Source organism: Hemicordylus capensis, chromosome 2 (assembly GCF_027244095.1).
Source record: "Hemicordylus capensis ecotype Gifberg chromosome 2, rHemCap1.1.pri, whole genome shotgun sequence".
NCBI classification, from domain to species: domain Eukaryota; kingdom Metazoa; phylum Chordata; class Lepidosauria; order Squamata; family Cordylidae; genus Hemicordylus; species Hemicordylus capensis.
This window is the reverse complement of record NC_069658.1, coordinates 14305336-14321508: the sequence shown is the minus strand read 5'-3', so window position 1 is coordinate 14321508 and position 16173 is coordinate 14305336. Positions and strand designations below refer to the sequence as shown.

General features: G+C 42.1%; 1 protein-coding gene across 6 annotated transcripts in view; it reads left to right on the top strand.

The window, feature by feature from the left end:
• The window catches only part of DYM (dymeclin), a 292392-nt gene that overhangs the window by 189155 nt on the left and 87064 nt on the right, over positions 1-16173 (top strand). For 5 of the 6 annotated variants that reach the window (XM_053297362.1, XM_053297363.1, XM_053297361.1 and 2 more), the window contains one exon: positions 2460-2624. The exons of the other annotated variant lie outside the window; for it this stretch is intronic. In XM_053297362.1, coding sequence (XP_053153337.1) covers positions 2460-2624 — 165 coding nt within the window. The remainder of the gene's footprint in view (positions 1-2459; positions 2625-16173) is intronic. 6 annotated transcript variants of the gene reach the window in all.

Here is a 16173-nt window from a genome sequence, read left to right as displayed (position 1 = left end):
AATTATAAATCGCTACTTTTAAACGATGATTGCTTTGGCTTCAACATTTCACTGATTGCATCTGTAAGCATATAAAGATGAGAAAACATCACTTTAGATCACGCTTGCGCAACATAAGTCCCGAGGGCCAGATCCGGCCCCTGGGTACTTCTTTACTGACCCCCAGGTAGAAATATCCTGCAGCAACATGGCACCTGGAAAGGGCCTTATAATGCCATCCGATGCCTGTTTCCTTGGAAATGTGTCCCACAATGTACCCAGTGAGGCTTCATCCCAAGGAAGCATGCCTAGGATTGCTATCTGAAAGCAACAGCAATTTAGGGAACACAGAGTACCTGGCATTTGTTTGGGGCTGGCATGCACTCCAGACTCCCCACTAACTCAGCAGGGATAAGTCCTATTTTCTGGCCAATGTCCTTGGTTTGAAATTGTGGGTCCCTTGACCCACAGGCTGGGGAGAAGATTGTCAAATAACGTATAACTGCTTTCATTAATATTGTTAATAATTGATTTTAATGTAATGATTAATATGCTGAAAATTGACCTTGGCCCCCGCACACCATGGTTGATTCTGGCCCACTGGGACATTTGAGTTGTGCACCCCTGCTTTGGATGATCAGATTAGTGCTAAGCGAAGTCTCCCCTCCCATTTTCACCACTTTGTTTGTTGATAGAGAAAAGGGAGGGGGTAAACTTTCATCAACTTTTTGGGAACTACGAAACTTCAGAATACATTCAGGGCTGGCAAACACCTTAACAGCGGTGGCAGATGTAGTGTTTATTCTTTTAGAGAAAACTCTGTGCCTTTTGTGGGCAGTGGCTGTAGCATTGCTTGGCATGTTGTTCTTGCCAGCTGCCATTTTCCCCCAGAATGTGCAGGGGAATGATGCTATATAGTATTATTTCCCCAGTCTGGGGCGTGTGTGTATGTATGGCAGCTCCAACTGCCAGAAACAGCAGCAGTGCTGCTGAATAAAGGTGTGCAATTGATTCAGCTATCCAAGCACAGAAACTTTCAGCATTTTGTAGTGGTTCAAAAGTTTGTTCAGCATTATATCCATCAGTTTGTTTTAATATATTAATCCCTTGTATTACTCCTATAAACATATACTGATGTAATTTTGGAATATTTGTGATTTTTGATCAGATTTAACTTGATTATATGTCCCATTACTGTACTATGGATATTTATATACCATTTTCCAGAAGAGTTCTCAAAGCACTTTACATAGAAAAATAATAAAGAGATTTACCTGTCCCAAAAGGGCTCACAATCTAAAAAGAGACATATGGTAGACACCATAGTTTGGATAGGGGCAGTTGCTCTCCCCCTGCTAAACATAAGAGAATCCTCACTTTAAAAGGTTCCTCTTTGTTCACTTAGCAGGGCTATTTATATTGTACATGTTATAGAAGAGTATAATATATGACATTAGGTTTTTATCATTTAATTCAGAGTTACTCACTGAAGAAGAGCAAGAGCTCAAAACACATCAGTCATTTTAAATATATTTTTATTGAAGTAGTCTATTCAGTGTATTCGCTCTTTTGTTTCAAACCCCGACCCCATCACCCCATTTTTGAGGTGGAGCAGTCATTTTTGAGCCAAGAGCTCAATATGCTGTCTGACTCGTTTGAGAGTCAAGGCTGCTCCTATCTACATAGTCCTGCTGCTTAACCTGAATAGCTTATTTTCGGGTTCACTTTCTTGGTCACTCCTATACGGTGACAATTGCTGGGAAGCCAGCTTAGAAAGATCAATTATTGTTGAGCCACATGTCTGAATGATATTTCCCAAGAAGCTGCTGTTTGTGCAGCACATAGATGGAAGTGGATATTTCCAGGGAGTAGGGAAGCCCTAGAACATAAAGGCAGTACCAGGATGATTCATGGTTTGTAGGACTAACCAGCCCACAATTCTCTAACTGTTGTGGCAAAGTGGGTTATTGTTTTTCTAAAGGCCACCATGAGAACCTCAAAGCAGCAACTCAGCATTGAGCTTGGCCTTTTAATTCCTCTAGTTGAAGATGGCAGTTTGTATAAAACCACACAAGCTGTATGACTGTTCCCATAACATTTTATATTGCGTCTTGGCACAAGAGCATTTGTCTTCAAGTCGCATGAAAAGGTGGTTTTCGTTTTTTCCCTAAAAGTAAATCTGCAAACACTGGTGTGTTTACACATGTCCTCTGTGCCAAAGCCGGCAGCCTCCTTTGCGTCACTAATGAAATCATCCTGGGTTGTTGTAGGGATGATCCACCCTTTTCTGCCTTTATAACTATATTTTTAATTTTTCTAAAAAAAACCCTGCTGCTTTGCTCTTTGACATCTGCCACTGACTTTTATTGCAAAAAATAAAAATTAAAAATCATGTTTCAATGCTGCTTGCTCAACAGAAAAATCCTGTTTTCTTTTTTCTTTTTCTTTTTCTGTTCCTCCCTTTACCCCTTGTCTTGCAGTTACACCTGCCGCCACTTGCGGAGATATGTGTATGTCTTGGACAAACTCTATTTCCCCCACTCCCACTGCTCTACGCTGCAGCATTGCTTCTCGACCCTCAGTGACAATGGAGAGGAGCTGTTGTCTTTAACTTGTTCTCACATTCTCAGATCCTATGCTTCCAGGTTATTAACCTCTGCTCTCCATTTACTGCATGCTGCATGCTCTGTGTGACTGGTCTGTGCATGCCAAAGGGGTGGAGGGCAGGCTGGTTCAAGATCACCAGTAACTTCTATTAACAAGCCCTTTGTGCCATTGCGATTTCGATTAGGCAGGATCAGGGCTAATTTAGTAATGATGTATCATTGAAATTAACAGGATTTAACTTAGTCATGACTAACTTGTCTCATAACAGTCTGGATCCTGACAATAATTACTTAAACTAGTCTAAAATGGTTTAAAAACTGAACACACTGAAAAGCCAGGGCAAATAAAAATATCTTCACTTGGTACTGAAAGAATATTGGCTAAGTGAACTGTCCTGAGGAATGCATTCCAAAATCAGGGTGCTTCAACAAAGAAGGCCCTATCCTGATTAGCCCACCCAGGGGGAATCCCAAGAAGGGCCTCTGACGCAGGCTGCAGTAACCAAACAGGTCCATGTGGGGGAAAGTAATCCTTATAGTACCCAAATCTGAAGCTGTTGTGGGCTTTAAAGATTGGAAACTGCACTTTGAATGGGCTCAGATGCTGATTCAAAGTCAGCACAGTTTGTTTTAGAATGGAAGGGGATGGGTTTCATAGGTCTAGTCCCAGTGAGTAATCGGGCTGCCATACTCTGAGTTAACAAACATGTGGTATACATTGTGGACCCACCACTGCTTTTGTGATAAATAGTGTGAGACATATGTGTTACAAGCCGAGCATACTTTTACTTGGCAAGATGTCCTCAACACCTATGGTATAAAAATGTCCTAGGGAGCCCTTTCCTTCAGGAAATATTTCCCACATGGCGAATCCCTGGCAGAGCAACCTATTCTGATGCATTTTCTAAGATGCATTCTCAAGTCACACAGGGGGCTTGCTGGACCTCACCATTCCTACCTCTCCGCCCCAGATGAAGTGATACATTTCTGAGGAAAGTTAGTAATTGTGGGAAAGCTGCTTTTCAGGGAAGCTTGCCTCCCATTACTCATCTTCTCATTCAGGAGCCCCTTGTATGCTCCCAGGGGCTCTTGGGATTCTCCAGAAAACATTTTTGCCAATTGTTGCTTTAGGATAGAATAAGACATTATGACAAATATTAAGCTTCTGCCAAAAAAGAAGTCTCATGTCTACTTTTCCATGTTCTGCTCCATTGACTGCCACTTTTAGGGGAGAAAGAAATCATGGTGTGATGTCACATTATGCCTCCAAATCTTCTTTAGATATTGTATCGCTAGGAGAATGAGGCACAGGGCCACCATTTTTACTTCAGGCCTATCTCATTTATTACATCTAGTTCCACCCTTAGTCTACTAGAAAAGTAACAGTGTTTGCAACTAGATTGGGTGCTGGGCTGAAGATAGAACTTGGTTCAAGTAACCAGGCCAAGCTTCACTTCTCCTTCAACCTTTCTCTGAATGTCCTGCTCTGCTTGTTGTTTGTTTCAGGAAAGGAAAGGAAAAAGGGGGGGGGGGATTGAAAATTACTGATTTTCTTGTCTCCCTTTCTGGGGCTTGTTCTCTCAGGCATGGGACAGTAGTAATAGCAGTAGCAATGGCCTTTGTTGGTCAGACTCAAGCTGGTCCCTAATGAGCAGGATTTGGCTCATTGGCTGCCAGTGGCTGACCATGGAGCAGTATATTTTAGCTGATTTGATTGGGAAACTGTTGAGCAAACATGGATACCAAACAGCAGAAAATGCTGTTTCTGCCCATGCAATTGAACAGCAGTAACTAATTATTTTACAGCAGGGGTTCTCAGATATTGTGGCTAATGTGGCTGGGGATTATGAGAGCTGAAGTCCAACAATATCTGGGGGCCCAAGTTTGAGAACCCCTGCCTTACAGGGTAGATGTGAGTATTATATCAACGTAATGCATGTGAAGTGCTTTGCACACTCAAAAAGCACTACACAAATGCTAAGTGGTGTTAGCATTTCTGAGTTGCTTTTCTATTTCGAGGAAATGCTCAAAGTGATGCATATTAAGGTTCTACTACAAAGAACAAAGTCAGTATAGTTTCTCAGAAAAAAATAGTACATATAAACCCATGCTACACATTAATGTTTTATGACTGGTGCCAAGAATTTTGTGAAAGCAAGGAAAAAATTGCATGACAAAATTTGACCAGAACATGGAGAGCATCCAGAATGAAAATAACAGCATCTCGGCTATGCAAGCATATAATGGCACAGAGACCACACAGTAAATATGAATCAATCAAGCTTGATTGTCAAGGGAAGAAGAAAATGTAGCATGCAATTTGAAATAGCTATCCTCTCTTAGAACAAAATAAAACGTATAGTAGTCTGTAATGACAGAATTTTGTTCCAGAGTCCTAACTGAATATGAGAATCTAGTTGTAGGGGAAACAGTTACCAAACTATCTTGATTAAAAGCAAAAATAAACAATTTTATTCAAAACATCCATGGGAGTTAATTTCCATTGGGCTGAACTATGAAGTAGCATAAGGCCGGGATAAGAGGCCTTATAAGAGATCTGTCCGTGCCTTTACTTTTAATGGCTAGGAATGTCAGCAGGTCACTAGAAAGCTACCAAGCAGGGAGGGGTGCTCACACCTTGGATCACATGCCACCCAGTGAGTCCAAAGCACCCTGAACCTCCATTGACCATCCCTGTCACTTGCCCAGCTGCCCACTTGCTCTCCTCACTGCCTCTCCTGTTGCTGCTGCTGGCTGCTTCTGGGCAGGTGGCCTGCCACGGCGTGTAATAATCATATTTCTGCATCACGCAGTGTTGTCATTATGATGCCCTGCAGCGGGGGGGAGCAAAGGCAGCAGAACGCGAGGGCAGCAAGTGGGCGGTAGGGTGACGGGGACTTCCCACCCGCCTGTTTGTTCAGATGACAAGGATTAACTGCCCCCACCTACCCAGCTTCTCAGATGATGGGAGGCGCCCACCTGTGCAGGCGAAGGGGACGGTGGTGCCAAAGCTAGGTTTCGCCTGGGGTGCCAGCAATCCTTGGGCTAGCCCTGCAAGAGGGTAAATCCTGAGAAGGCCAGAGGAGAATTCTGTCCTGGCCGGGTGCTGCTACATCTGAGAGATTCAGCTCTGATTCCCAGGATGGGGACAAAGCTAAGGGAGGAACTGAGCTGGATAGGCTTGAAGGAGGAGAAGTGATTGGGGATAAACCCTTCACCCCACATGTGAAAGGCAGTGCCCAGTGTGAAAATAAAGGAAGGGTGAGCAGAGCAACCTATCTTGCCTGAGGCTCCTTAGGAACTATGGGCAGCCCTCCAATGACATTCTTGTAGTGCCGGCATTCCCAACCTCAGGTCCCCAGATGTTGAATTACAACTTCTATAATCCTAATCACAGTGGACTTGGGTCAGTGCCACCATGATGTGAAGTAATTTGGTGCTTGTCAACGGATATCCCTAGTGCATGCCCTTTTCTGCAGCATATAGTATCTCAGCACTAGAGAAATAGATACAAAAAACATTGTTCGACATAAATACTTTCCACCTGTGTTAAATGTGCAAATTCTTCATTAGGTATTTATTGAAGTACCCATAATTATGTCTACAGATCTAGAAAACGTGGCCTCAGTGTGGAAATAGATCTTGGCAAGTGCAGAGATGTACTTGGCTCCTTCTGCACCCACCAGTTCGATCTGTAGATGTCCCCCAGCTTATTGTTTTGGAGCCCAGCTAGGGAAGAATGGTTTAAAATTGCCTAGGGTCACTTGCAGATGGGAATGGGGGAGTTTGAGAAGGGTTAAGGACTGCCCACCATTCTCTCCTGCAAGTCTTGTTCATCCCCTGTCTCTCGCCCAGCCCAGCCACCCTTGCATTTGTCTTACAAGTAAAAGACAAAATTGGGAATGGTTCTACCCTCAGTGGACCAAGTTATTTTGTTATGAAAAATTTAGTCTCATACAGGTGTTGCTTTCTCGCATTCTGATTAAACAAATATGGTTCTGCACCGTGGTGCAGTGGGGAAATGCTTGACTAACAAGCAGAAGGTTGTCAGTTCGAATCCCCGCTGGTGTGTTTTCCCAGACTATGGGAAAACACCTATATCTGGCATCATCTCATACTGCGCTCTGGAAGAGGCAATGTTAAACTCCTCCTGTATGCTACCAAAGAAAACCACAGGGCTCTGTGGGTGCCAGGAATAAAAATCGACTTGACAGCACACATTACCTTTAGGGAGAGGAGAGCTGGTCTTGTGGTAGCAAGCATGACCTGTCCCCTTAGCTAAGCAGGGTCTGCCCTGGTTGCATATGAATGGGAGACTAGAAGTGTGAGCACTGGAAGATCTTCCCCTCAGGGGATGGAGCCGCTCTGGGAAGAGCAGAAGGTTCCAAGTTCCTTCCCTGGCAGCATCTCAAAGATAGGGCTGAGAGAGATTCCTGCCTGCAACCTTGGAGAAGCCGCTGCCAGTCTGTGAAGACAATACTGAGCTAGATAGACCAATGGTCTGACTCAGTATATGGCAGCTTCCTATGTTCCTACTTGTGTGCGCACTGCTTGTACCGTGTTTTAAATTCATTGGGTGATCTGTTTCAGTAATCAGATGTGATCCCTTTGCTTGTTTGATTCTGTTTGACAGAGTAGCTGTTCTTGAGAGAGCTGACAGGACAGTGTTCTGTTTAAAAAGCTAAACAATATAATGGAGGCTTCTGTTTTAATCATTTTGCCTGTGTGCATGCGTGCAGGATAAATGTTTAGGAAGAACCTGGTGAACTGGCGAATCTGTCAAGATTTTGACAGATTTTGTTGGACAGTTGTTCAAGCATTTTGTCAATTAATATAGTGATACATTGTCAGTTTCACATTCAACAAATGTGCTTTCAAGTAATATCACAGCCTGGTGTAAAAGACTACCTTGGTCTAAAGCAGGCTTGGGCAGCAACTTCTGCCCACTGGATCACTCGTTGGACTTTCATAAACTGGATATGGATATGTCAATGGTGTTTTTTCTTTGGCAAGCCTGCTCTTGCCTGCTTTACATGATGCCATGAGGATGTGAAGTATTTTGATGCTCGAGATCATGTGAAAAGGGCCTAAGAGTGCCATGGAAATCCTGTGTGCGATGTGCCAGAAAATACAATCATGAGGACAAATGGGGGGAGGGGGGAATACAGAAGGATGTATTTAAAGGATTAATAGAAATAGAAAATGCCATTACAATTACAGGTGAACCCCATATCCTCGCAGGTTCCATTCTCCACTACAGCCACCAATAATGGGATGATAGATACTGAGTCATTGTGTCAATGGGACTCGGGTGTGTGTGTGTTCAGGGGTGTAGCTATAATTGAGTGGATGGGTTCAAAGAACCCGAGGCCCCCAGCTCCTGAAGGTCCCCCAGCTCCATCCATCCCTCCCTCTTTCTGCGGGGCCACCAAAGAGGGGTGAACATGGGCCCCCTCTCCCCTAGCCATGCTCGGGGAGGGGGGCTTAGGTTCCTAGAGTGGGGAGAAGGACTAAAAATTGCTAAAAACTTGCTAAATCAAAGGGACAAAGGGCATTAATGTGCTTTGCAGGTCCCCAGATGACCAGTGATGCCCCACAAAGGCCCAATTCTGCCATTTTCCAGCAAAGATGGGCATTTCCCCCCCCCCTTGGAAATTAGCCACAAAACGGCTCCTGTGCTCAAAATGGTGGCTGAAAGTGACCTCAGAGGTCATTTCCCGCCATCCAGACCCACAAATATGTGGAATTAATCCTTTTCTTGCCATTTCCCCCCTGTGTATGTGGAGGCTGGGTGTCAATTACCCAACTGCACATATGCAAAGCCACAGATTGTGAGGTTTCCCTGTATTTTATTTTTTGTGTGATAGCTTTGCTCCTTGCAGGTTGTAATAAATTAAATAACCAAAACAAAATTTCACATTAAATTAAGATTTGTTAATTTAATTAAGATTTAAAGGAAATAATTGTGCAGACTAAAAGAAGAAACATAGGCTATAATTCAATACATAGTTGTGTTCCTTAAATTCTGTTGAAATCAGTAAAGCTAACATGTTAACTTAGTGCTGTATTAATTATGTTTGAACACTTGTAATAAATATTTGAAGTTACCCTCATGAGCCCTGTGATCAAATTTGCATAGTGTATACCTTTTAGTTACTCTATTCTGTTACTTTTGTTTAGCTGGCAATCTTACATCTGTACTGGAATATTTGCCTGAGGATAAATGAGACATCTGCTTTCACAGTGCCCTCTAGGAATAACCAGAAAGGGGGAAATGCCTCCAAATTACTTTAATAATATGACTTCCTAATACAGTACATAGCAGATTCATTCTTTCAGAATTTTCTCTGAGTTATTCAAACATGACCATGCCAGAAGCAAGAGACAAGTTTACATTTTCAAAAAAAAAAAAATGATTTTCATGTTCTTGCTTCTTTGGGTCTGAATGCCAAACAGAGAGTGTTTTCTCTGGAAGCATCTGGTTTTTCAAAATATGCTAAGCAGCTCTCCTCTGGCAGCCCGTTGCTTTCATGTAATACCTAATCCTAATAAACTGCATTGGTCAAATGATTCTGTGGAAATATTCCCCTTTTTGCACCACATAGATAGTCTTAGTCCTTATCCTTGAAGGCTCAGAACAGGTAACAAAAAGCAAAACACCCGGAAAAAACCAGAACATGCTTTCATCAAATTCAACGGCATTTCCACACCTTTCCTGACTTAACTTGAACCCAAAGGCCAGCCCAAACACATACATCTTAGTGTTTCAGAAAGGTGTTGAGACAAGAACACTGATGAATTTGCAGTTGGAGGGAGTGGCATAATTGGGAGGCAACTGCTGTGAACAGTATAAAATTCAGTACATTATTGTCCTCACAGAATGTTTTCCGCTATAACGTGCTATGTAAAGGGATATATATGAGAAAGAGCTGTAACATTAACCTTTACATCAGGGGTTCTCAAACTTGGACTCCAGATGTTGCCGACTACAACTCCTATGTGGCTAGGGAAGATGGAAGTTGTCATCCAGCAACATCTGGGGACCCAAGTTTGAGAACCCCTGTTGTACATAAACTTCATGAAGGAAGCCTTGCTGGCGGATGCAAAATGACATGCTGCCGTTTGGGTACAGCAAGTAACTACCTTCACTCCTGCTTCATCCCCCTTCATCCTGCAAATTTGCCAACAGCGAGGTTTTGCCAGAACGGAACCGTAGTGATTGGTGAGGGAGGACTGTATCCTAGAGATGGTATCAGCATAGGGGAGATACAGTATTTCAGGGCCCATTTGTTCCCTCTGATAGGGCTCAGGGGATTGAGTGTCTATCCATTTGGACATGAGACGGGGCCACTCAAAAACAAGGTGGTGGCTCCTGCTTTTTTAAAGAATGCCTAGGTATGCAGAAATGCTTACATTTGTGAATTAAGTTGAAAAGAAAATGCTAAAGAAACCCTTTTTCACTTCTGTGTGACCTTTCAGAAGCTTTCAGAACATATGGTGTTATGGAAATGCTGAACTAATCTCATTACTGACATTCCGACTAAACATACTCAAGGCAGTCCCTTAGAAATTAAGACAAGATTTCTAACTCAACCTTTTTTTTCAGCGGGACTTCCTCAAGTAAATTTAAATAAGATTATCAGTCAGTGTCTGGAGAGAGAGATCTCCATTCTTTCCTGCTGCCTTTTGCTGGGAAAGGAGATTCTCTGTTGCTGTGCACCTGTGCTCAAATCTTGGACTTATCCATTGTATTCTCTGGGCATCTCTCATTCCTGCTCTGCAGGAGGAGAAAAATGGTTTCTAAAGAAGGAAGACAGGCAGGCTGTGTGCATCCATCACTTAAGTCTGTGGTTGGGAGTATTTGAAGACGAAAGTTGAAAGTCAGATGGAATTTTTGGGTGTCAGTTAAACACCCAAAGGACATAGGAAAATTAAGATAAAGGGAACAGAGAGGAAATTAACCAGTTTCCAAGGGCTGGCGATATACACACTCTTTCACACAAGTACCTATACATGAGAATCCCTGCTATACTTTGTTGTAGGTGATACTTATATTTGTATGTCTTAGAGGAGGTAGGCGTGCACAACTCAAATGCCCAGGTGGGCTGGAACCAACCATGACTTGATGTGCAGGGACTGAGATCAGTTTTCAGCACATTACTATTTTAAATAATTTGAATACAATAGTGAAAGGTTGGGGGCAGAGTGCTGGAGTCAGGAGGATCCGTGAGGGGAAAGAGGGATGTTGCTGGGCTCCGGGCTAAGGACAGGGGACATCTGGGCTCAAGCAGCCAAATGTGTTAAACCACTACTGCTCCTCAGCAGGACAGGCCAAGGGCTCTTCATGGCTCCTGCTGTTGCTGCAGAATATTCCTACCTCGGGGCCAGCAAAAATGTCCCTGTGTGCCGGATGCAGCCCCCCTGGGCCTTAGGTTGATCAGGCCTGTTCTAAGGCATCAGCACTAGAAGTACCAGCAGAGTTCATGTATAAGGGATTTCAACTGAGACTTAAAGTATCTATCTATCTATCTATCTATCTATCTATCTATCTATCTATCTATCTATCTATCTATCTACCTACCTACCTACCTACCTACCTACCTACCTACTGATATAAGTATTGCTCCAACTAAACAAGAATATGTGTCTTTTTCCCAATAAAATGCATTCCTGAAAACTGAAACTAATCCAAGTTTACATGTTCAGAGTGTAACAAATATTGGTGCCAATTCAAAAACTCTAGTTTTATTTCATTGCCCTAGATTATGTTTGTGGGCTGGCAGTCTCCATTAACATATTTGTTTCATATATAAAGGATTATTCAATCCAGAAACACTGCAGAGAAGCAAGTTTCTTCTTCTTATTTTTTTTACTTCTTTCTCTCTGAAATGTTGTTAGTTATTCTCATGGCACAGAAACTAGCAAACTTGTCGTGTAACTGCTCTCTCCAGGAACTAGAGCTCATGCATGTAGGAATTATTTTGAATTATGTTCACTAATGTCCTTAAACTAAACATCTTAATATAAAACAAAAGTCTGACCTCTCTGTTTAAAAAAGAAAGAAAGAAATCCTAGTTGCCAGCAAAGCCTTTAGATAGCTAACATGACAGCAAAATTCAGTCATTTGCAAAGGTTCACTTCAGTTCTCAAAATAAAAGCTAGACTCTCTTAACTCAATAGACTCAACAAAGAATAATGTGGTTTTAAAAAGCACTAATAAACAAAACACAGTATTGATGTTACAGTTAGTTTCCACTTGAAAAGCAGTCTTGTTGGCCATGTTCCAGGAGGAAAGGCTTGCCATTCTTTAAGCGCCTTTACGTTTTCCGATTTTTTCCTTCTACTAATTAAGCCAACCTTGGCTTGCCTCTTTCGCCCTTAAGGCCCTCTGGCTGGAAGACATTTGACCTCAAGCCACAGGCCGTGTGCTCCACCTACTACTGTATTGCTTCAGAACTGGAGCTCCTCACGTAATCTTATAGGGGGCTGAGTATGGAACCAGTCTGTGGGTAGTCATGGTCAAAAGCACCATTGCTAAGAGCTCATAGACCAAGGTGACTGGATGAGTGACTTACTTTAAGGGGAGTGACCCATATAGAATTGCCAGTGTTCTGGCAGGGCTTATTTTTATTTACGATGAACAGAGGTCAGCAGATGCAATGACAGGGAAAGTTTCATCTACCAAATCTTTCTCTTCTCATGCAGATTCCTAAACGCATAAGAGCCATGTCGGGGGTGGGGAGGATGTCGGGGGAGGAGGAAATGGATGTATTCCCTACCATAGAGGCTTAATGGGAATCAAATTCATTGATCATATTTTGAATGTTATTGGACCACTGATACCACCTGGACGTCATCACATTCTGATCTAAAAGTTCTGTTGGGGTTCAATTTAACCTATTCTATAAAGAACCTAGAGCCACCTAATGGCTCAGTGGGAAAATGCTTGACTATCAAGCAAGAGATTGCTGGTACATCTATATACATTGAATCCCCCGCTGGTTCTCCTATATTGGGCAGCAGCGATATAGGAAGATGCTGAAAAGCATAATCAATGGTAAACCCCTCCTGTATTCTACCAAAGACAACCACAGGGCTCTGAGTTGGAATCGACTCAACAGCACACTTTACTTTATAAAGAACCTAACACAGTCTGATATTGTGTGCAGCAACTGCATTACAGAGTAGCAAGTAGATGGAATGGAGTAAAATTATTCCTTTTGCTCTTCAAAACTGCTACTGTATTGCACAGATGAGTTAATAAGCACAGTGCCTTAATTTAAATAACAAAAAGTAAATCTCTCACACTGACCAATGCAATCACAGTATGGAGAGGAGAGCTGGCCTTGTGGTCGCAAGCATGACTTGTCCCCATAGCTAAGCAGGGTCTGCCCTGGTTGCATCTGAATGGGAGACTTGATGTGTAAGCACTGCAAGATATTCCCCTCAGGGGATGAAGCCGCTCTGGGAAGAGCAGAAGGTTTCAAGTTCCCTCCCTGGCTTCTCCAAGATAGGGCTGAGAGAGATTCCCGCCTTCAACCTTGGAGAAGCTGCTGCCAGTCTGTGAAGACAATACTGAGCTAGATAGACCAATGGTCTGACTCAGTATATGGCAGTTTCCTATGTTCCTATGACCCTTGCTCCCCTTGTCCAGTGAGAAGCTCAGGGACAGCACTACAGGGTTCTGTTATATTGAATGAGAACATACGGAAGGCTCACAATGTTGTAGATGGATTGATTGGTAAATGGATTGATAGATATCCCCCCTTTAATCTAATCTATCTATCTATCTATCTAAACAGAGCACATTGAAAGCAATTAGACTCTTAAAGCAGGTAGCACAATTAATCCTGTATCAAAGCTTTCCCCATCCTGAGTAACTGTACTCTAAGGTTGCTTCATTTCCAATAATCTGAGATTAAAAATCACAGCTGTCTGCACACATTCAAATTGCAAAAAAAATAAAAATCTTCTTATCTGTCACATATTAGCAGTATTCATAGTGCAAAATTTGCTAAGTGTTTTTAGTAAAAACAACAACAACACACCCACCTTTTTTATAGGGGGTTATGAGAAAACTCAGTAGCTGGATAATTTGTTCCTCCCTATTCAAGGACATGCTTTCACTGAATGACATTTCTGCCAAATGTCCTCAGCCGCAGTAGAAGATCACTATAATAAGATGTCCTGGGCACAACAGGTATGTCTAAAATACCTGTGGCACATCAAGGACTTACAGCATTATCCCTAAAAATATCCTCTGTTTAGCAGCATCAGAGATAGATTTCTAGTAGAACTTCTGAGAATGCATACATTTGGGTCAGATGCTGAAGCAGTTTGTTCTTTTCCTATTGGATCATGATGTGGTAAAGTATAAACTGTATATTTGGTTTAATAGCAAGGAAAAATAGAGCTAAATTTGTGGGTACCTTGGGAGAGATTCTATATACTTAATTATATCTTTAAAATTAGAATTCTATATTAAATTAAATATATTATTATATTACATTTTATAAGCTTAACTGTTGGACTTCTATATGTTCTTTTACATTTTGTTTTCTTTTTTGTCTTGGCTTATGGCTTGTACAATAAAAGTTTGGATGAAATCATAATACCTGTATTGTTGTGAGCATTGCAAGTTACAGAGGTTTGTGTTCTGAACTAAAAAATTATGAACTGAGGTACTATCACTAATTACAGTTACTTGATTTTATACTACTGCCTTTTTTCCACTCACTCCCTAGCTGCCAAGAAGTTTCAACTTGCCCAAAATGCAAGAGATGTGTATATTCAGTACAGCCTCAGTGTTCTAAGATATTGCAATATTTAAAATTTATTCTTATTCTGGTGACTTAGCATTCATTGCATGAAATTGGAAATGTAGTGTTTAGTGTGCTCTCACATGGGTTAAGAAGTATGCATAGTCACAGCAGTACTAGAGTAGGGGAGTTATTTATGTGAACTACTAAATTGTGCTTCTGAATTTTTGCATTTACACATTGTACTTTTAACATGTTAAAGAACAAAGAAAAAAATCCCATTATATGAACCACAATGGAGAAAGATTTGTGGGAGAGAAAAATGAGAGCAACTTTAGATAATTAACAGAGATGACTAATCCAATCCATTTTTAAAAGCTGTGGTAGAGTAAACGTGTTATATTTCCTCTTGCATTCGAGAAAGCTTTATTGTGGGATTCAGGGGGAGACAGTGGGAAGGGTATGGACTGCATTCATACTAACTGGAAAATATTCTCAAGTATCTGTGGCTTATCCCGTGACTAAACAGCTTATATTAGTTGTCAGCAGGTTTTGCCAAAAACAAAGACAACCCTTCAACCTGGTACATCAGGCCTGCATTGTACTACTTGGTTAAGTCCTTCAGATGGAACTCACATCACATTGGTGTTGAATAAAGGAATAAAATTACAAAAAATTATTAATGCGGTCTGCAGGATGCTTTCCCTAGTCTACAAGAATTATTCCACTTGGTGTTTTTGTTTTTTAAGTAGCAGTATATTTATTTAGGAATTTGTATGCTAAATAATTTGACATTTGTATCCTTAAGTGTTTAGTGTTCCCACTCCCAGGGCACCTTACAATAATATTAAAACAATCAAAATAGCAAAGCAGAATTTGAAAGGCTCAAATATTTTTTTTAAAGGCCTGAGTGAAATGCAGATTCTTACCTGGTACTGAAAGGAGATGAGTAGGTGCCTGATGGGAGCATCTGGGGACAGCATTTCAGAGGCAAAGTGGGGAAGGCCCTCTCTCCAGTCACCACCTACCTCACCTCACCTCGGAAATGGAGATACCCAGGGACGGGCCTCCACAGTGTACGGCAAGGTTCATGTGGGAACAAGTGGTCCAGACACCCGAGCGCCAAGCTATATAGTGCAGGGGTTTCTAAACTTGGGTCGCAAGCAATGTTCCCTTAGCAGGGATTCCCAGAGGTTGTTGACTACAACTCCCATCATCCCCAGCTGCAATGACCTTTGGTTTGGGATTAAAGGAGTTGTAGTCAACAACATCTGGGAATCTCTGTTAAAGGGAACACTGATTCCCAGATGTTGACTACAGTTCCCATAATCCTCAACCAAAGGCCATTGCAGCTGGGGATGCTGGAAGTTGTAGTGAACAACATCTGGAAATCCCTGTTAGAAAGAACAGTGCTGGGAATCCCTGCTACAGGAAACACTAGTCCCCAGATTTTGTTGATCTAGCTCTCCCATCATGCCTAGCCACAATGGCCTTTGGGCCTTATCCCCAAAAGCAGGGTATGAAAAATCCTCCTCTATGGGCTTTTGAACCGCCTAACTTATTCAAACCAAATTTGTAACAGCTGTAGTGAGTGACACCCAGGGACACCTCAATGGTGCAGTTTGTAATGATGACATCCACCCTGATCCAAGATGGCGAACACATGAAAATTTGAGGCACAAGAGATCTAACTTGTGGGCCTCGATTTGCACCAAATTTAGTCCAGGTGTAGAGACAGTGAAAGGAAAGTAGGCTGATTAGTTCTTACGAGAACAACATTTACTCTGAAGATTACGGCCGCAGAGCGGGAAAGCGGCGGGAGGGGTAAG